At 38.3% G+C, this 22,089-nt stretch overlaps 1 protein-coding gene across 2 annotated transcripts in view; it reads left to right on the top strand.

Annotated features, from left to right (window-relative positions):
* Positions 1-22,089, top strand: part of LOC126298811 (steroid receptor RNA activator 1-like) — a 46,264-nt gene that overhangs the window by 22,342 nt on the left and 1,833 nt on the right. Inside the window, exons 3-4 of one of the 2 annotated variants that reach the window (XR_007552685.1) lie at positions 4,862-4,997; positions 9,902-10,007. Coding sequence is in view for 1 of the 2 variants with exons in the window: in XM_049990276.1 (XP_049846233.1) it covers positions 9,902-10,007 (106 nt within the window). In the remaining variant the exon portion in view is untranslated. The remainder of the gene's footprint in view (positions 1-4,861; positions 4,998-9,901; positions 10,008-22,089) is intronic. The other variant, XM_049990276.1, reaches the window with a different exon arrangement.

Genomic DNA, 22,089 nt, shown 5'->3' with positions numbered 1-22,089 from the left:
TGGTGTGCTCTACAAACTGCTTGAAAGGATGGTAGTCCAACAATTACACTGGGTTGTCAAACCATAGAATTTTTTGTTGTGCTATCAATGTGGTTATCACGATGGATGATTAACAATCGACCATTTGGTTAGGTTGGAAATAGCAGTCCAACAGACACTCTCCTGAATGCCAACATGTCATGTTAGTTTTTGTGTGTTTTATCACGGCTTGGCACTATCATGTTTTACTTACTCTCATGACTGGGGCTTTCTAGGTTATTTACCAACTTTTGTCAGTTTTTATACCACCGATGGTTTCGAGCTAGAGTGGGTACATGGTTCAACAACTCCCCAGGAGTCAAAGAGAATGGTGTTCACCAGGGCTCCATGCTACGTGTGACACACTTTCTCATTGCCATCAAGGGGCAAATGACCTCCATCAGACCTATATGTCGGAGAATTTTGCATTTGGTATAGTTCCCAGTGTTTAACCTTGGCTGAACATGAGCTCCAAGGACCCAATTGAAGGGTCTCTGTGTGGAAGCTTTTATGTGGCTTCCCCATAGTCATGAACTAAAGACTAGTGTCATGAAAAAGCTAAGCTCTCTTTACTTCCTGACCCATATACCTGCTGGGGCATGGATTGCACTACTCCACTCCATATTTACTGGGTACTGGTCTTGCCTGAACTGGACTATGGTTGACAGGTTTATGGCTCAGCAACGCCTTGGTTTTGAAATTATTCGATGTAGTACATCATTATGTAGTAAGACTGATCACTGACATGTTTTGGACTATCCCATAGACAATCTCCTGGTCATTAATGGCTGATGCACCTGCCTAGTAAGCAGGAGACCTGGGTTCGATTCCCGGCCTTGGTTCAAATTTTTGATCTTTGCTTCAAAGTTTATATAAATAAAATCATATCTGTATGAGACCAGTAAGTCACTGAAAATGTGTAATTTGTTTGCGTAAGCCTCTAAGAAATCTCTTTGTATCCCCTTCAAATAAGAGTTTGCTGTGTATTTCTGCACACTGCTGCTTGGTTAGTACCCAGACCATTAGGGTTTTTTTTTTTGTCATCAGTCTACTGACTGGTTTGATGCGACCCGCCACGAATTCCTTTCCTGTGCTAACCTCTTCATCTCAGAGTAGCACTTGCAACCTACGTCCTCAATTATTTGTTTGATGTATTCCAATCTCTGTCTTCCTCTACAGTTTTTGCCCTTTACAGCTCCCTCTAGTACCATGGAAGTCATTCCCTCATGTCTTAGCAGATGTCCTATCATCCTGTCCCTTCTCCTTATCAGTGTTTTCCACATATTCCTTTCCTCTCCGATTTTGTGTAGAACCTCCTCATTCCTTACCTTATCAGTCTACCTAATTTTCAACATTCATCTATAGCACCACATCTCAAATGCTTCGATTCTCGTCTGTTCCGGTTTTCCCACAGTCCATGGTTTCACTACCATACAATGCTGTACTCCAGACGTACATCCTCAGAAATTTCTTCCTCAAATTAAGGCCGGTATTTGATATTAGTAGACTTCTCTTGGCCAGAAATGCCTTTTTTGCCATAGTGAGTCTGCTTTTGATGTCCTCCTTGCTCCGTCTGTCTTTGGTTATTTTACTGCCTAGGTAGCAGAATTCCTTAACTTCATTGACTTTGTGACCATCAATCCTGATGTTATGTTTCTCGCTGTTCTCATTTCTACTACTTCTCATTACATTCGTCTTTCTCCGATTTACTCTCAAACCATACTGTGTACTCATTAGACTGTTCATTCCGTTCAGCAGATCATTTAATTCTTCTTCACTTGCACTCAAGATAGCAATGTCATCAGCGAATCGAATCGTTGATATCCTTTCACCTTGTATTTTAATTCCACTCCTGAACCTTTCCTTTATTTCCATCATTGCTTCCTCGATGTACAGATTGAAGAGTAGGGGCGAAAGGCTACAGCCTTGTCTTACTCCCTTCTTAATACGAGCACTTCGTTCTTGATTGTCCACTCTTATTATTCCCTCTTGGTTGTTGTACATATTGTATATGACCCGTCTCTCCCTATAGCTTACCCCTACTTTTTTCAGAATCTTGAAGAGCTTGCACAATTTTATATTGTCGAACCCTTTTTCCAGATCGACAAATCCTATGAACGTGTCTTGATTTTTCTTTAGCCTTGGTTCAATTATTAGCCGTAACATCAGAATTGCCTCTCTCGTGCCTTTACTTTTCCTAAAGCCAAACTGATTGTCACCTAGCGCATTCTCAATTTTCTTTTCCATTTTTCCGTATATTATTCTTGTAAGCAGCTTTGGTGCTGGTGCTGTTAAGCTGATTGTGCGATAATTCTCGCACTTGTCAGCTCTTGCCATCTTCGGAAGTGTGTGGATGATGCTTTTCCAAAAGTCAGATGGTATGTCGCCAGACTCGTATATTCTACACACCAACGTGAATAGTCGTTTTGTTGCCACTTCCCCGAATGATCTTAGAAATTCTGATGGAATGTTATCTATCCCTTCTGCCTTATTCGACCGTAAGTCCTCCAAAGCTCTTTTAAATTCTGATTCTAATACTGGATCCCCTATCTCTTCTAAATCGACTCCTGTTTCTTCTTCTATCACATCAGACAAATCTTCACCCTCATAGAGGCTTTCAATGTATTCTTCCCACCTATCTGCTCTCTCCTCTGCATTTAACAGTGGAATTCCCATTGCACTCTTAATGTTACCACCGTTGCTTTTAATGTCACCAAAGGTTGTTTTGATTTTCCTGTATGCTGAGTCTGTCCTTCCGACAATCATATCTTTTTCGATGTCTTCACATTTTTCCTGCAGCCATTTCGTCTTAGCTTCCTGCATTTCCTATTTATTTCATTCCTCAGCGACTTGTATTTCTGTATTCCTGATTTTCCCAGAACATGTTTATACTTCCTCCTTTCATCAATCAACTGAAGTATTTCTTCTGTTACCCATGGTTTCTTCTCAGCTGCCTTCTTTGTACCTATGTTTTCCTTCCCAACTTCTGTGATGGCCCTTTTTAGAGACGTCCATTCCTCTTCAACTGTGTTGCCTACTCCGCTTTTCCTTATTGCTGTATCTGTAGTGTTAGAGAACTTCAAATGTATCTCGTCATTCCTTAGAACTTCCGTATCCCACTTCTTAGCGTATTGATTCTTCCTGACTAATGTCTTGAACTTTAGCCTACTCTTCATCACTACTATATTGTGATCTGAGTCTATATCTGCTCTTGGGTACGCCTTACAATCCAGTATCTGATTTCGAAATCTCTGTCTGACCATGATGTAATCTAATTGAAATCTTCGCGTATCTCCCGGCCTTTTCCAAGTATACCTCCTCCTCTTGTGATTCTTGAACAGGGTATTCGCTATTACTAGCTGAAACTTGTTACAGAACTCAATTAGTCTTTCTCCTCTTTCATTCCTTGTCCCAAGCCCATATTCTCCTGTAACCTTTTCTTCTACTCCTTCCCTTACAACTGAATTCCAGTCGCCCATGACTATTAGATTTTCGTCCCCCTTTACATACTGCATTACCCTTTCAATATCCTCATACACTTTCTCTATCTGTTCATCTTCAGCGTGCGACGTCAGCATGTATACCTGAACTATCGTTGTCGGTGTTGGTCTGCTGTCGATTCTGATTAGAACAACCCGGTCACTGAACTGTTCACAGTAACACACCCTCTGCCCTACCTTCCTATTCATAACAAATCCTACACCTGTTATGCCATTTTCTGCTGCTGTTGATATTACACGATACTCATCTGATCAGAAATCCTTGTTTTCCTTCCCCTCCACTTCACTTCACTGACCCCTACTATATCTAGCTTGAACCTTTGCATTTCCCTTTTCAGATTTTCTAGTTTCCCTACCACGTTCAAGCTTCTGACATTCCACGCCCCGACTCGTAGAACATTATCCTTTCGTTGATTATTCAATCTTTTTCTCATGGTAACCTCCCCCTTGGCAGTCCCCTCCCGGAGATCCGAATGGGGGACTATTCCGGAATCTTTTGCCAATGTAGAGATCATCATGACACTTCTTCAACTACAGGCCACATGTCCTGTGGATACACGTTACGTGTCTTTAATGCAGTGGTTTCCATTGCCTTCTGCATCCTCATGTCATTGATCATTGCTGATTCTTCCGCCTTCAGGGGCAATTTCCCACCCCTAGGACAAGAGAGTGCCCTGAACCTCTATCCGCTCCTCTGCCCTCTTTGACAAGGCCGTTGGCAGAATGAGGCTGACTTCTTACGCCGGAAGTCTTCGGCCGCCAATGCTGATTATTTATCAAAATTTAGGCAGTGGCGGGGATCGAACCTGGGACTGAAGACGTTTTGATTAGGAATCAAAGACGCGTTTATCAAACCTAAGCTATGGAAAATCTTGAACTGCCTTATTTACATATGTTTGAGAGCAAGTCAGACATGTCTGCTTCAGTTTTTGTCATGCTGGCTAAGTAATGGTACACTTTCGTAGGCGGCCAATCTGATACCAATGTAAGTGGGGCATGTTGGCAGTCACGTGACTTCACTGCCCGTCACCAGATTCAAACCTGGGATCTCTGCTGGGTGTGAGGAAAAGGATGGTGGGAGTATGTCCACGGATGACTCCTAATGTCAGAATAACAACATTTACTGATCAACTGCAATACATTGGTTGTGAGCTCTCTGGGCGAGGTTTGCTTCCACTTGTAATATTCTTGGTGACAACTGAGGTGACTGGCGGATTTTAACGTGTTCCCACTGCTGTGCTAACAGAACTCGGATCTGCTGCCTCGATGGTGGCACTGCAGCCTTGAACAGATTTACTGCAGCAGCTGGAACCATGTGCTATGGGCCTCTGTTGTGTTGGCAGGTGGGAGGCATGGCAGCCGGACAGGTCCAGGATACCCGGCTCCTGCCCCAGTCATGGTGTTTTGTGGTGGCAGTGTTCCAGGACGATGGCGACAGTGTGTTACTACAAAGTATCCACGCGATGACTCCCATGACAGGTGGCTGCTCTTTGAGCACACAGTACACAATTTTTCACTTAACAGTCCACATCTTGCCCATGCATCGTCCACACTGAGCTGGCCAATGAAACATCACTCCCTTCTGTTGTAGCTGCATGAGAGATCTTGTAATTTCTGCAAATTTTGGAGCATACTTATGGTAAAAATTCACTAGCCCCAAATAAGATTGCAATTCCATTAGCTTTGTGGGTGTTGGAAAATTTTGAACAGTCTCAACTAGGTTTGGATTGGTAAGAATTCCACCCTGCCCAGTAATGTGACTCAAATATCGAACTTCTTGCAGGACAAAATGACATTTCTCTAAACTCAATGTTAATCGTGCTGCACGCAGACAATCAAACGCTTGGCGTAACTGCTCCTGATGTTCAGGAATATTCTTTGAACACATAATTATGTCATCCAGGCACTGTTTTGGTTATAATTCATGTAACACACTATCCAACAAATGCTGAAAGGTTGCCATGGTTATTTAAATTCAAAACACATGGAATAGATTATCAGGGAATAGATTTCAATGCAGCTACAAATCAACGGAGGTTGTAGATAAAATGTTCTCGGCTAACTTGCAGCATCAAATTTGGATAAAATACTGAGCTTTTGATGATTTCCTACATGAGCATTGTCTGGGAATAAGTCTGATTGTCATAAAATTGGCGAGGCTCTCACTTTTGTGCCCAGAGGAAGGCATCCGATTGGCTACGTTATGTTGCGAAGATGGTGGGTGCTGATGTCATATTGTGTACGTCCATAAATTATATTTGCACTTGCTGTCCTGTGTCACTTGCAGTGTCACCATGTACATCAGGAGGTAACTATGAGAAGTATTCCATCACACTCTTTCTTTGTCAAGTGCACACTTCAATGCCTTATAGAAATCAAGCCGTAGTCTAATTTCCAATGCTTCCATTATCACAGAGTACCAATAACTTATTGTGTGACTCGGAATTCTCATACATTCAAACATAATGTTGTGTTTATTTAACTTACTATGCTTGACACCACCATTTTTCAAAATTCCTGTATTTAAGGTCCCATTTATATTCACCACAGTGATCAATAATAGCCTGAATTGACTGCTCTGCATAATTGCTACCACACAACAGTTTGCAACATTTCTTTAGTTTTCGAGAGTGGCTGGAAGACTGGTGTGATTCCTTGCCTGTTTAGGACTCCACCCATCTTCCAAGCTCTTGCACCACAGAACTTGTGTGCTGATGCTCCTGGCTTGATTGAACAATATCATATCTTGAATTCCTCAATAACATTGACCCAATATAGTGGACAAAATACCCATTACTTCTGAATAACATCATCAGAGGAATAATCTTTGAGCTGAGGTGGTCCTTGCCTGAAATAGTCATGGCTCTGTGTATCAGGGTGTTTATCCTAGCTACTGTCTCAGCCAGCTGGTGAAAGCTACACTTATTGAGATATAGGTCCATATGCATCTGTTTTCAGTACACAGAATGGTCAACCGGACTACCTGCTTTTCATTCAACCAACACAAGGCAACTTCCCATTCTTTCACGTCCACTGTATATTTTGTTTGGATGTACTCTGTTCATGTGGTCAATGAGCTGCTGAACTGCCTGACTGTCATGTGACCAGATTAAAATTGTATCATTAATATATCTGAAAGAGCAGAATAGACTGCTCGACACTTGGTCATCAGAATCGTCCGTGAAAAGAATAGCTATAGCTGGTGACAGCAGCAAACCCACATTTGTTCCATCAGTTGTTTCACAGTAATTTCAACCATACAAAAAGTAGGCCTACACCATCTCAAAGTGTGTTGAAACAGTTTTAAAATTTCAGGGGAGACATGAATAGCCAATAGTTTTAATGTATTTCTACTTGTACCTACATAAAAAGGGAGACTAAATCGTGAGTGACTGGGACTTCACACGGGCCTATCTTAATCTTCTTTATGATATCAGTGAACAGTTTAGTGTTATTAATGTGATGTCTGTAGTGCTTAACTACAGGCACCAATAATTTAACCAGGCTGTATGTAGGAGAGCTGATCACTAACATTTGGTCTCACTGGTATGCCATCTTTGTGTATTTTAGGCAAACCTTTGTGGCATGGGTTCTCTTGGTCTTAAGTTATTCATAGGATTGTCAAAATTTTGGCTTTTCTGACAAACTTTGAATAATTTAAATCTAACTTTATGTTTGAACATACGATATTGCTGGCTCGTACATAAAACTATTAGGGCTTTTTGATAAGAGTACAGTGGAAATTAAACTACCTCTTGATTTTTACAGTGCATGGAAGTGTGCTTTTAACAAAGAAAGAGCACAGAGAGAGACTTAACATAATGTACCGCTTCATGTAAGTAGTGGTACTGCAGGCGATGGTGGACAGAAAGTGCAAACATAATTGATGGACACAGGTAGTGCCACTTCAGCATGCACCATCTTCATGACCTACTCTAGCCATATGTCATCCTTGGGTATACAAGTGGAAGCCTTACCAGTTTCATGACAGACAGACTTAATCCCTGACAATGACGAAGGAGGCAGTCATTGAAATCTTGGAATTTTATCCAGATTTGATGTGGCATATTAAACAAGATGTTAATGTGTTATTAAGGTGGCTGCTTCATATAGATTTTGTTTGTAACTGAGCTACAGTTTACAAGTTGTTGTTTTAACCCTTAATTTGTCATTTAATAGAGGACATACATGACAAAACTTATTGTACTCAAACTGTAAACCCCTCGAGTTTTAAAAAATCCATCATATCTATTTCAGACTTTACTTACCAAGAAGGTTTCAATAAAAAGTGTGATCATAATATTGTAACATCTTTATGAATGTAAATGTCAATATGTTGATAATTTTGTACAATCTCCAGTCGAAATATTTTTTGGGTGTGTATGTAAATTGCTATGGAGTGGATACTAACTAATGAATTTTTAGCTCAGGGACTGGACAGTATTTAAATTATAAAATATAATTATTCACCACAACTTTACAATTTCTGCCCTGTTCTGATGAATTCTCTCAAACCAAGTGTATTACACTAGTATCATGAATTCTTCCCTGTATCAAAAGCAGCAAAGGAGCTTGTCTCTCAGACCATATTAACTTAGACAGCAAATATTGCCAGATTATTATTCTTTCCACTCATCTTTAACATAAATGACATGATTGGCTTCTGCAGCAAAATTGTGACGTTTATGCAGTGCGATCAGAAATGAGACATTACCCAAACTTACAGACTCATATTTTGTGGTAGTATTCCATTTCCCATTGATGCTCTATAATGTACTTGTCAGACCCTATTACAACCTGAGAATGCTAGTACTGCTCAAGGTTCCTTCCTGTGTCAGCAGTCTCCTGTAAAATGGTACCATTACCCCTGCCCCTGCTTCACAGTATCGCATATTGAAGCCCCACTACTGAAAATATGAGAGATGATTCACATTATCTAGTCTGCAAATTCTGTTTACAGGGAAAACACCTAATTTCCTGATTCTGATTATGCCTTTGTATCCTTGCCTCCCAAGATAAATATGTTCAAACTTAATGGATTGCAGTCTGTCCTTGGATATATTTTCAGCACCTACTATACTTGTGATTTTACATGGCAGTATTTTCTTCTCATTTTCCTCTTCACAACTCTCTTCCACTGAGCAAGGTGGTGCTGTGGTTAGCACACTGGACTCAGATTCAGGACGACGACTGTTCAAATACCCATCTGACCTTAAAGATTTGGGTTTTCCATAATTTCCCTAAATCATTCTAGGAAAATGCAAAGGCACAGCCGATTTCCTTTCATATTCTTCCTTAATCTGAGATTGTCTCTAATGACATCAGTAACGGTACATTAAATGTTGATTTTGATTGAGTCTACAGTCTACTACCATGCATATTTTCATTCGTTGCTTTCTTACGGAATCATCTTTTGGGGCAATTCATCACTAAGAAAGAAGGTATTTATTGCACAAAAACGTGTTATCAGAATAATGTCTGGGGCTCATCCAAGATCATCTTGTAGACAATTATTTAAAGAATTAGGGATATTGCCAGTAGCTTCACACATATACAGCCTAATGAAATTTGTAGTTAGTAACCCAGATCACTTCAGAATTAATAGCACAGTCTACAGCTACAATACTAGGAGACAGGGTGACCTTCACTACCGTTCATTGAATTTGACATTGGCACAAAAGGGGGTGAATTATACTGCCACAAAGATTTTTGGTCAATTGCCAAACAATATCAAAAGTCTGACAGACAACCAATCGGCATTCAAAAGTAAGTTAAGGGAATTCCTGAATGACAACTCCTTCTACTCCATAGATGAATTTTTAGACATAGGCCAAAGAAATACAGTAAGCATTAACAATTGTACCGTATATAAGACTAACAATGATTTTTTGGGATAAATGAATCTTGTGTACTTTTACACGTTCCACATCATTACGAAAGAATCGTGTTCATGATCCATGGAACAAGTAATATAACTAAATAACTTACTTCTGCTTTGATAGTTATTATTTTTCAGTTTCCCTTGCTTGTTTTCCTTCAGTCTTTGTTTGTATATATTTTTATCATTCATTGTTTTCTAAAATTAGCATTTTTTCTGTTTTTTCACTCTTTCTTATAATTCACCTGCAGTGCATTAATAATATCCTGGAAGGTTGGATATTTACTCTTACAGACCTTGATTTTAGACCCACCACCACCACCACCACTACCATCAACAACACTAATAATGGTTCAAAAAGATGGAAGAAAATGTCTTCTACATATCTGCACAAGCTGTACTTCATTTGTACACTCTATTGTTGATAAGTAAATGATCTTATGTGTTAAACTGCATTTTTTTACTTTCATATTTTGAATTTAGGGTAATTTAAAATGTTTTTCAGGATATGAAATATGACTTCAAGATGAGAATTAAATGTTTTGAGTCTCAGTGGAAAGAAAATAAATTTCCAGCAGATTTAAAAGAAAAATTGCTAAGGCTCTCTGAAGGTAAGCTGTGAAATGTATTTTTCATTTCTTTGACGCGATGTGATTAAATTTATGATGATATGCACTGCAATATGAATATTCGTGTGTGTGTGTGTGTGTGTGTGTGTGTGTGTGTGTGTGTGTGTGTGTGTGTGTGTGTGTGTGTGTCATGCATCTGCAGAAATTGGTAAGGCAGCTTATAATATTGAGGCAACCAGAATGTAACATGAATAACTGAAATCTCTGTCTGTATGAAAATAAATAAAACTGGCCAATTTTATAAAATATCGTCATTGTTGAGCCATCTGTCACAAATAGAAACAGTTAATAGTTTGCAGTGATTTCAATGTGAATTTCTTAAAAGAAATATAATGAACTGGAAGCCTCATTCAACTGTTATAGTCAAATTTGATTAATGAATATTTCAACTCATGTACAGAAAGATAACAGAACCCTGATTGTTTAAATTTTCATAGTGGTCAGACTGAAAAAATTGGTTAACACCATAGTTAATGCCCTATGCCTCTGACCATGAGGGACAACTAGTGAAAATGAACTATGTAGCTCTGAGACATGTTAATAGGAAATTTTGAGGTTTATTAATACCAGAATACCATTATTAAAAGCCTGATAAAGGTGAAATAGGATGAGGCACCATAGGAACAGAGATGCTAACGTGAAACTTAAACTGTTCCATATTAAAGTAATGACGTTACAATAAACTGGTGTGGATCATTGCTAACAAAAGAGGGTGTAAAGTAGTGCAAAACAATTCCTACAGTGTTGGAAGTAGATAGTTTTGCCACCTAGGTAGTAATCATGCATTCAGTCTAACAGAGTTCAATTTTACTTCTCCTATTTCTTACATATGTAATGTGTTGAGTCAGTCCAATGGTGGGTGCCGAGGAATAGGTGGGTGCCGAGACAGAAAGCAAACTGATTAGAAGCACATGTAATATTTATGTAAAATTATTTACTTTAACATTCTTCGACAAGTCCAAATAGTAACCTACACTAGTCCATTACATAGGTACATTCATATAAACAATTACAATAACAGAGGTACAGACTGGTAACATTGCGAAGGCTCAAAGTGAACTCCACAGTTAGAGTGGCTGGCGTCAGTGTGACATCTTCTTAAGGTGGCTTGATGGTGGTGCAGCAGAGGGTGTGTCTACAAGCCAGCCATGGATTAGCAGGGCAGTCACATGTGTTAGTGCCAACCTCTGGATGTAGAATGTTAGGCATGGTGTCACTAGTGTGTGACACCGCATAATGACCCACTTGACATTCATCAAGCATAATTGGTACTTTCAGCAGATGAAACAAGTGTTATAATTTAGTCTGTTGGAGACTCCAACAGAAGACATTGTTAAGTGTCTTTCAAATAATTGGGAACTGGCTTTCAGGGATTTGCCAGTTACATTAGAAAAAAAAATGCAGTTCATTAATTAATGTACAACAAATAGAATAACACCATAAGTTGATGTTGCACATGAATAGGGTAGTGTGTTCCAGATTTTTCTTATTCATATTGATGAAAACTGGAAGTGCGAAAAGCCTGGTATTGAGCTTCTCAACAGCTAAGTTTAGAAATGTTTTAGAAACAAATATTTAACATCTTTACATATTTCCACTCACAAATGTCTTAATTCAACACTTAAGGAGAAATTAGTGAGTACACAAAAGCAAACAATGAGAAAAAATATCAAAAATAATTAAACATATATTAGTAATACCCACAAGTACAACATTAGATGGAAAAAAAACTTTTCATAACTCATTACTACAGCTAGAAGTGTTTCAGTTTAATATGCAGCCACAAAAGTATTTGATCTTGTGTCCAACAGTTGCACTGCTGCTGTCTGTCATCAGAAATTTTTTTTTCCCTTGTCTAACATTGTCTGGAAATTCATTAATGTATATCAGATATGTTACTAAGCACCCATCCCAAAGCCTGGGGCATGGTACCATGACCAAATTGTCATTGAGCATTGCTGATGATGGGATAATTTTGGAAATGACTGCTGAAAGTATAGTTTAAATATTATACAGAACTTAGACAATTTTGCTTCTACATTATTTTCTTTTCACACTTCATCCCAGCTTTTGTCTAACAGTACCCTTGAAAAATCTTGCATTTTGGGTTTAGAAAGAGCTCTTCTGTATGTTTGATGGAGACTTGAAACTGTAATGTTTACGTGTGTAAAAAAACTAGCTTTTTCTTAAAATGTAGCACAAATTACCCAGTTTATGTTCATCCAGTGTTTCATGATGAGAGCACTCGTTGACTTCCAACAAATTTTCAGCATAATTTGAAGCCTTTCCTAAGCTTTTTCTCACTTATATACTTAAAGCAAATATTTAACACACTAACTTATTTGTAACCAAATGTTTGAAGCTGTTTTATATGTGGGATTTAGATTCTTTAAAGAATTGGTTGTTTACTGTGGGTCCTCAAATGCTGCCATGATGGTCTCATCTGTATTAATGTGCATGGGATCTGATAAACAGCTTATTTTGTATTATTGCAAAATAGGGGAGGTTGTGTCAGGGATATGATAAGTGAGTTGGGGTGGCAATCATCCAAACACAGGTGTTTTTCATTGTAGTGAGATCTTTTCATGAAATTTCAATCACCAGTTTTTCCCTCCAAATGTGAAAATATACTGTTTATGCCCACCTACAGAGGGAAAAATTATCATTGCAATAAAACAAGAATAATCAGAGTTCACAAGGAAAGATTTAAGTGTTCGTTTTTCTTGCATGTTGTTCAAGGATGGAATGGTAGAGAGTGAGTGTGAAGGTGTTTCAATGAACCCTCTGTCATGCACTTAAGTATGCACTGCAGAGTAACCATGTATATGCAGATTCATATGTTAATTATGATGGTGTGCAACACCCATGGAGATGCTACAGTAAAATGGATCACCATCAAAACAAATCATACATACCAATATTTAACAGCTATCTTAGTAAACCATCATGCACACACAGCTCATGAGCTAGATACTTGTTCTTGCAACTAAGCTAAAACGACACAGTGATAAAAGAATTACCAGTTTGCACAGCCACACAGAATCTGACAGCCATTGACTGATGACAGAGTAATTTTTCATCTTTTCCATTTCATCAATCTGAAAAATATTGATGAATGAGAATAAAAGCATCAGAAAAGCAACCCAAGTAACAGCAGTATTACTAACTGCAGAATATTCTTCTAGTGTGTTCTGGGATCATTAACTGAAGTGTCAAGTATCATGTTGAAGTCAGACACCAAGATCTGTAACTTGGAACCAATAATGGAACAAAAGGTGCAAAGGTCATCATGTTCACAAAGTGCCGCCACAGGCACAGTATATTCTTTGGATGGAGCCCATTTTCACTGCACGTATGTAATGGCAGGCAACCACTGGTGTGGTCTTCTTGAGTACCTGCTGCTAAATGCTACCTTGTTCTTACTCATTAAGTGCTTACTCTGACAGCTAAATAAGAGATCTCAATTTTCTGTGGAAAGTTTTAATAACATGATTTTGTGCTCTATTGACCTGCTAGTGCTGAAAATTCAACAGCTTGTGTGAACTTGATGTTTTTTTTTTCTTTCTAATGTTAAACACTAGCTACAATACTATTCATTAACAAACTGTGTTTCAGCCCAGCCAAGGGTTTTTGGTAATGATGAGGCTGGATTTCATATGTGCATCTTTTACTACTTCATTGTAGAGTCAACTATATTGGAATTTTTAAAGTGATAACAGATTCAGCATAAGCACCAACAGAAGCAACTCCCAGCTAAGTAGTAGTAGTAGTAGTAGTAGTAGTAGTAGTAGTAGTAGTAGTAGTAGCAGCAGCAGCAGCAGCAGCAGCAGCCAATTCAGCACTACAGCTACAACATACACAAGCTAACAATCCCCAACATGATATGTCGCATTTACTGATGCCAAAGAAAATTTAGAATTTTATACAAACCATGTCAAGTAACATGTAGTTGCTCTAAAGGTAGAAGATCACTATGAGGCTTTTTCTTGTTGTACATAGTCAAAAATTTGCCGCCTTTTTAGGAAGTAGATCCTAAAAAAATGTCACTTGGATAACTATGTAATTTCCTGGAAATCTATTGCACTCAGAAATACCATATAACATCACCATCTCCATCAATGTCAATCAATCATGTTATTCTTATCAGGAACAGATGACTGATTTTGCGACTTTGTTGCAAATCTGTGCAACCTGCCTTATGTCAAAACATCGATTCAAAATGTACTCATCATACAATGAAATATCTCAGTTGCATAAGAAGAACGCATAGTGTGTCAGAGTTCAAATATTATTCTCAAAGATACAAAAGATTTACAGGAAAATGTTGCATGTCACAAAAAGCGCCAGTAAATGACAAGACAATACTAAATGCAGAAAATAAAAGTAAAGCGACCTATAAGGTTGGGATTCGGTTTCCCTGTTTCTTGTTTTACAATCATTTACAGATAAAGACATGGGTAGGTCAATAAATGATACACAGAAACTACCAAATTTTCTGAATGAATATCTTTCAGGTACAGCAGAGAAACAACAACAAAAATTCCCGCAACATTATGTGGCAAGTATAATGATGTTAACATTGTAAGAGCATGAAATCAGCAAAACATAACAAAAATTCAAAAAGAATAGCAAGTCAGCAGGCATAGATGAAGTGCAGGTCAGTGTATTTAAAGAATGTGTACACATTATACAAGCACTATTAAACAACATGAGTCTTTCAGCACATGTAATTTACCAGGGTATTTGAAACAGGGAGGAGTTGTGCCTCTACTAAAGAGAGGTGACACTGAAGATATAGTAAACTTAAGGCTTATTTCTGTACTGTTACCAAGTGAGGTGGCACAATGGTTAGCACACTGGATTTGCATTTGAGAGGACGACAGTTCAAATCCACGTCTGGCCATCTAGATTTAGGTTTCCAGTGATTTCCCTAAATCACTTCAGGATAGTTCCTCAAAAGGGCATGGCTGACTTCCTTTCCCATCCTTTCCTAACCCGAGTTCGTGCTCTGTCTCTAATGACCTCATTGTAAACACCATCTCCTTCCCATCCTCCTCCCTGCCATCATCGGTCTTAAAAATACTAGAATTCATTGTGGAAGACAGACTAACGTATTACTAAAATAAATATAACCACCTCAGTGAAGCACACTTTCGTTTCCAGAGTAACAGAAGTACAGAATCAGCTATAGTAGAGGTTACAATAGTGGTACTTTATGTACTAGACAAGGATGAATGTGTCACAAGTATATTTTTAGATCTATCAAAGGCCTCAGACACTGTTGGCCATAAAATTCTAATAAGAAACTAGAAAAAATAGGAACACGAGAGGAACTGACCATGACTAATTTTGATCACATCTGAAACACAAAGCACAAAGGATGCAGACAGCACAAGCTTCAAATAAAGTGAATTTTTTAGTGAAACATTTATCAGATCCCATGCACATTAATACAGATGAGACCATCATGGCAGCATTTGAGGACCCATCAGTAACTATTTGGATGTCCTACATCAATCCTACCTGGTAAGGATCCCAAACTGTGCAGCAATACTACAGAAGAGGACAGACAAGCATAGTGTAGGCAATCTGTTTAGTAGATCTGTTGTAGCTTCAAAGTGTCCTGCCAATAAAACACAGCCTGTAGCTTGCCGTCCCCACTGCATTCTCTGTGTGTTCATTCCATTTCAGGTTATTAATAGTCCCCAGGTAGTTAAATTGACAGCCTTCCGATTTTTGTGATTTATCTTGAAACCAAACAATTACTGTTAGTAGTCATCTGGTCTGACCTCTCACTTCTTATGGTTTAGATTCAATTACCACTTTTCATGCCATACAGATATCTTGTCTAAATTGTTTTGTGATTGGTTTTGATCTTCTGATGACATTGCTTGATTGTTTGCAGATGATGCTATCATTTACAGTGTAAGTATGTTGTTAACATAGTCTCCCAAATTGTGACTATAGATGGGGAACATCTGAGGGTGTACAACACTTCCTCGGGGACACCAGATATCACTTCTGTTTTACTCAGTGGCTTTCCTTCAATTACTATGAACTGTGATCTTTCTGACAGGAAATCATGAATCCATTTGCACAATGGAGATGATATTCCATAGGCAGGCAGTTTGATTAGAAGCAGCTTGTGAGGAACGGTGTGCAAAACGTTCTGGAAATCTAGAAATATGGAATCAATTTGAGATCCCCTGCCGATAGTACTCAATACTTCATGTGACTACGGAGATAGTTGTGTTTCATAAGAACAGCATTTTCTGAATCCATGCTGACCACATGTCAATAGATTGTTCTCTTCAAGGTAATTAACAATGTTTTAACACAATACATATTCCAAAATCTTACTGCAAATTGAGGGGAGTGATATGGGTCTAAAATTCAATGGATTACTTCTATTTCCTTTCTTGGGTATTTGTGTGGCATTGGCAACTTTCCAGTCTTTAGGTATGGATCTATCGCTAATTGAGCAGTTGTATGTGATTACTAAGTGTGGAGCTGTTATATCAACATACTCTGAAAGGAAACTTATTGGTATACACACTGTAGTGGAAGACTTTCCTATATTAAGTAATTTAAGTTTCTTTGCTACTCTTAGGGTATCCACTTCTAAATTACTTATGTTTGCAGCTGTTTTTGTTTCAAATTCTGGAATATTTATTTTGCTGTCTTTGACGAAGGCATTTTGGAAAACTGTGTTTTGTAACTCTGCTTTTGTGGCGCTGTCATCGGTAATATTACCATTACTGTCGCACAGTAAAGATTGATTGTGTCATGCTGCTGGTGTACTTTACATATGACTTGAATCTCTTTGATTTTCTGCCAGAGTCTGAGATAGAGTTTCATTGTGGAAACTATTAAAATCAGCTCACATTGAAGTCCACACTAAATTTTAAACTTCTGTAAAACATCGTCAGTTGTGGAGATAAATCTTATAAATCTCACTTGACACTTTTCAATGCTTCTGCAACAGAGTTCTGGTCTGTTTTATGTATCAGGAAATCTGTCCCATCGGTTATTAATTCATTTGGAATAAATCTCTCAGTTGCTGTTGATAATATTTCTTTCAATTTATACCACATCTGGTCTACTCATACATAGTTCGGAAGGAATGGAGACACTCTTAGGAAGCTGGTAAACAGATTTTTATCTGCTGTTTCACATAGATATAGTTTACATTTACTTTTGGTGGATTTGGTTTATACACTATGTGATCAAAAGCACCCAGACACCTGGCTCGAAAAAAAAAAAAAAAAAAAAAAAATAAAAAAAAAAAATAAAGAAACCTAAAAGTACGTGGTGCCCTCCATTGGTAATGCTGGAATTCAGTATGGTGTTGGCACACCCTTAGCCTTGATGGTAGCTTCCATTCTCGTAGGCATACTTTGTCAGGTGCTGGAAGGTCTCTTGGAGTATGTCAGCCCATTCTTCAGAGTGCTGCACTGAGGAGAGGAATAAATGTTGGTTGGTGAGGTCTGGCAAAAAGACGGCGTTCCAAAGCATCTCAAAGTTGTTCTATACGATTCAGATCAGGACTCTGTGCAGGCCAGTCCATTACAGGGATGTTATTGTCATGTAACCAATTCACCACAGCCCATGCATTATGAACAGGTGCTCGATCATTTTGAAAGATGCAGTCGCCATCCCTGAAATGCACTTCAACAGTGGGAAGCAAGAAGGTGCTTAAAACATCAGTGTAAGCCTGTGCTGTGATAGTGCCATGCAAAGCAACGAGGTGTGCATCCCCCCCTCCATGAAAAACATGATCACACCATAACACCACCAACTCCAAATTTTACTGTTGCCCTACACACGCTGGCAGATGACATTCACTGGTCATTCGCCATACCCACACCATGCCATCGGATCGCTACACTGCATATCGTGAATCATCACTCCACATAAGGTTTTTCCACTGTTCAATTGTCCAATGTTTATTCTCCTTACGCCAAGTGAGGCGTCGTTTGGCAATTACTGTTGTAATGTGTGGTTTATGAGCAGCCGCTCGACCACGAAATCCAAGTTTTCTCACCTGCCGCCTAACTGTCATAGTACTTTAAGTGGATCCTGATGCAGTTTGGAATTTCTGTGTGTCGGTCTGGATAGATGTCTGCCTGTTATACATTACGACCCTCTTCAACTGTCGGCAGTCTCTGTCCGTCAACTGATGAAGTCGGCCTGTATGCTTTTGTGCTGTACATGTCCTTTCATGTTTCCACTTCACTATCACATTGGAAACAGTGGACTGAGGGATGTTTAGGAGTGTGGAAATCTCACGTACATATGTATGACACAAGTGACACCCAATCGGCTGACCATGTTTGAAGCCTGGGTGTTCCACGGAGCATCCCATCCAGCTCTCTCACGATGTCTAATGACTAATGAGGTCGCTGATATGGAGTACTTGGTGTCTGGACACCTTTGATCACATAGTGTATGCTACTCAGTCTCGCTGCAATGACCTTGTGGTCACTAATCCCTGTATCCGTCATGATACTTCTTATTTGCTCTGGCTTATTTGTTGCCATGAGGGAAACCGTGTTGTCACAACCATGTATGCTTTGAGTTGGCTCCTGAACTATTTACTCAAAATAATTTTTGGAGAAAGCATTTAACATAATTTCGGATGACATTTTATGCCTGGCACTAAATTTAAACATATATTTTCACCAACATATTGATGGTAGATTGAAGCCACCACCAACTATAATTTTATGAATAGGATACCTGTTTGAAATGACAATCACATGTTCTTTAAACCTTTCAGCAGGTGTCTTGTTAAAGGAAGTTTTTAATATGCAGTTTCCACATTGGTTATTTTTAAATGTGTCATTTTTCTTGCTATAATATGCTTTCATAAATATCGGAATCGATTCAGAAGTACTGTCACTCCTCGCCCAAAAGTTTATAACATCTTTTTTAAAACTTGGGTAAATAAATGAATTGTCTGTGAGAGTACAAATGATGACATATCTGTTATGGCTCATTTTTATATATTTTGACAGGCAACCTGTGTTAGAAGTATGTGATAACAAGCATAATACTTTTGTCAAACACAGCATGAATTTAATATCACTGAAAAACTGTGAATTCTTGTCAGTGAAAGAATCTTAGACTGCGAACAATATCTTTGCTGGAAATATGTTAAAGGATTTTACTTAGTATGAATGACTGAAAAGGAGTATACCGTAGGCAGGTTGATAATTTCATCCAAAACAGCAAGTTAATAAGCTTCCTTGTCTGTCTCTAACCAAAACTAATGCCCAGATGTTCACAAAAACACAACCTATATCCCTTGCCATACTAATGTGTTGAATGCTTGTTGCTCTGCAGGGTACAACCATCAGATAATGTGGAGATGCATTTGTGGAGACTAGGCAGATGTGAAATTTCATTGCACAGTCAAGTCTCATTTATCATGAGAAATTTTAGGCAAAATGTGTGATATACTCAGTGGGTGTATCTTGAGGGGGAAGTGGACCTATCAGACTATTTGGTTGAGATTGTTTAGTAGAAACCATGAAAAGGAAATCAGGATGGCCAGGCAACAATTTCAAACACATTCCTTTGAACTATGAGTGCTATATTTTGACTACAATGATAATACACTCAGTATTATGTTGAGAATATGTGCACAGGAAGCAACAGGGTATCTAAGGTAGCCCCTGAATAAACTCATCTATGAATGCTATCACATAGTTATGCTGTTAATTTGAAATATAGCAGTAGTCTGATAGTATACTTTGAAGCAAATTTGTCTTTTGTGACAGAAAACATAAAATGAGCTCCCAGAATGGAAACTGAATTTAATTATGATTAAGGAGTGAAGTTATATGTATTTCATGACATTATACTGTGATTAAAATTATGATTTGCAGATTTCAGTGGTTGTGGGGAGGGATGTGGAAGTGTTTTTAGTGTACAGCAAGCCACACAAGACAAAATGCTGCTTGTACCTACATAACAGGTGACACAAGAAGCATGTGGCATTTGAGAAAGAACTGTGATTGGCTGACATCTGACCTCTACCTCTCAATGCCGTAGAAAGACAATCACAAAGTTATTTTAATCAAAGTATAGGTCGTACTACAAACGAATTCCAAAGGACCACATTGCCTGCATATGATTTATGAAAATCTTGATAAGTCAGTTAATGGGTGGGCACACACATCTTGGGAAAGCCAGAGATTGAGAGTGTTGAAAATGTGCATCGCACAATAAAAATGCTATAAAGACAAGAGACATAATTTTTTTATTGAGTTTTCCATTTATTTCACTGCCAAAATTTGCCAAGAAGAGCCACTATGACTACCATGAAATGACTGTTCCAATATTTTGGGTTATTCATAAATACTTGTGGGGTTTCAGAAGATGACTGCACGAAAATTACAAGATGTGCAGAAAACACACAATGGATAGAGAATCTCTCCAAATTTTAACTTGCATTGCAGGTACACAATATGGGCACCACATGCTACTTGGCAAATACCAGTGTGATAGTCAAACATGTTTCCTACACATCCTGACCCATCAGGATCAATATCAGTGACCACGTTAATTATACTTCCTTGTAGCTCTTCCAAATTAAGTGGCAGTGGAGGCATGCATGCATGGTCTTTGTCATAACCCCTCAATAAGAAATCACATACAAGTAGACTAAGTCAGTTGACTGTGAGGCCACTGAAGAAGAGGAGAGTATGATGGGAAGCATGTCGAATCCAGCACTGAGACAGTTCAACATTGTGGTAATCATGAGTGGCTGAAAGAAAGGGTGGTGGGGCACTGTCTTGTTGCAAAATGAAGTCTCCATTGTCTTTCTGTAATTGTGGCATAAGCTGTTGCTGCAGTGTGCCAAGGTACATGAAACCAGTCCAGTTTTCTCTGCACAGAAAAATGGACCATAATCTTTTTGAAGAGACTGTGTCACAAAAATTGTTAAATTTAGCTGAATGGCAAATGTGTTGCACCATCTCTTGTGGGTTTCTGTGCCCCAAATGTAAACATCATGACATGACTCTAAACACATGAAACGTAGCTTCGTCACTGGAAACCAACTTCTGTGAAAAACTGTCTTCCTAACCACTGTGTGTTGTTGCAATAGTCGGAATGAAGCTGTTTGTCTCAATTAGTCAGGGCCCATAATAACTTCAGTCAGTATTGCTTTATACACAGACATCTGTGTAGGAATGAGCAGAACAGTTGACTTTAGTATTTGTAGTTATCTGCTTGTACATGTTGTATATTTCTTTGGGCCCCTGGTGAATGATTCCCACACACCCTGTACAATCTCTGCTGACAGTTCCAGCTGGCTTGTTTTCTTCACACCTTGTAAGCAGGCTTTCGCATGGAATGTTGTACCACCTTTGGATTGTTCTGTTTGTTGAAGCTTTTACGTGATATTTGGTATAAAAGCTTTGCTGAACCATCACAACTAAATAACATTTATCAAATTCAAGAATACAAAATGCACACATTTCTTTATAGTACACCATGTTCTGACACACCTGCCCCCAAATGATGCACTCTGCAACTACACCATGTCAGGTTTTATGATTCTGAACTTGGAGAGATGCTCTGTCCACTGATACTTGTACTGTATATGTCTCTTTGTTTTTCTTTTTTTTCCCATGCCATTGTCTTATGAAGCTCTGTAGGTACTTACTGTATGAATAAACCTGTATTTACAAAATAAATTCTGTGAAAATCACACATTTATTTATTAAATTTAAGAATAAATAGATCTATTAAAACTTAATAAATCATGTGTACTAATAGCTAAAAACATGTTTTAACTGATTGTTTTTCATATTTTGATAAACGAGCATTTGTTAAAAGTTTCTGATAACAAGTCTTCTATTTTTGCCAAATATGACATAACTTTGGATTCTTTAAGCTTTTGTGTTAGGTGTTATCTCATTATTAATCATCTAGGTCTGCTCATCTTTATTACTCTAGTTCTAGTAGATGATACTGTTACTGAATTTATTATATATTTTGTTTTAGCCATGCTCAATTACTTATTTGTATTTTAAGTCAATATCCTTGATCATAT

Source organism: Schistocerca gregaria, chromosome X (genome assembly GCF_023897955.1).
Source record: "Schistocerca gregaria isolate iqSchGreg1 chromosome X, iqSchGreg1.2, whole genome shotgun sequence".
Taxonomy (NCBI): Eukaryota; Metazoa; Arthropoda; class Insecta; order Orthoptera; family Acrididae; genus Schistocerca; species Schistocerca gregaria.
Note: the sequence above shows the minus strand (reverse complement) of the source record. Positions and strands in the feature narration are given on the sequence as shown.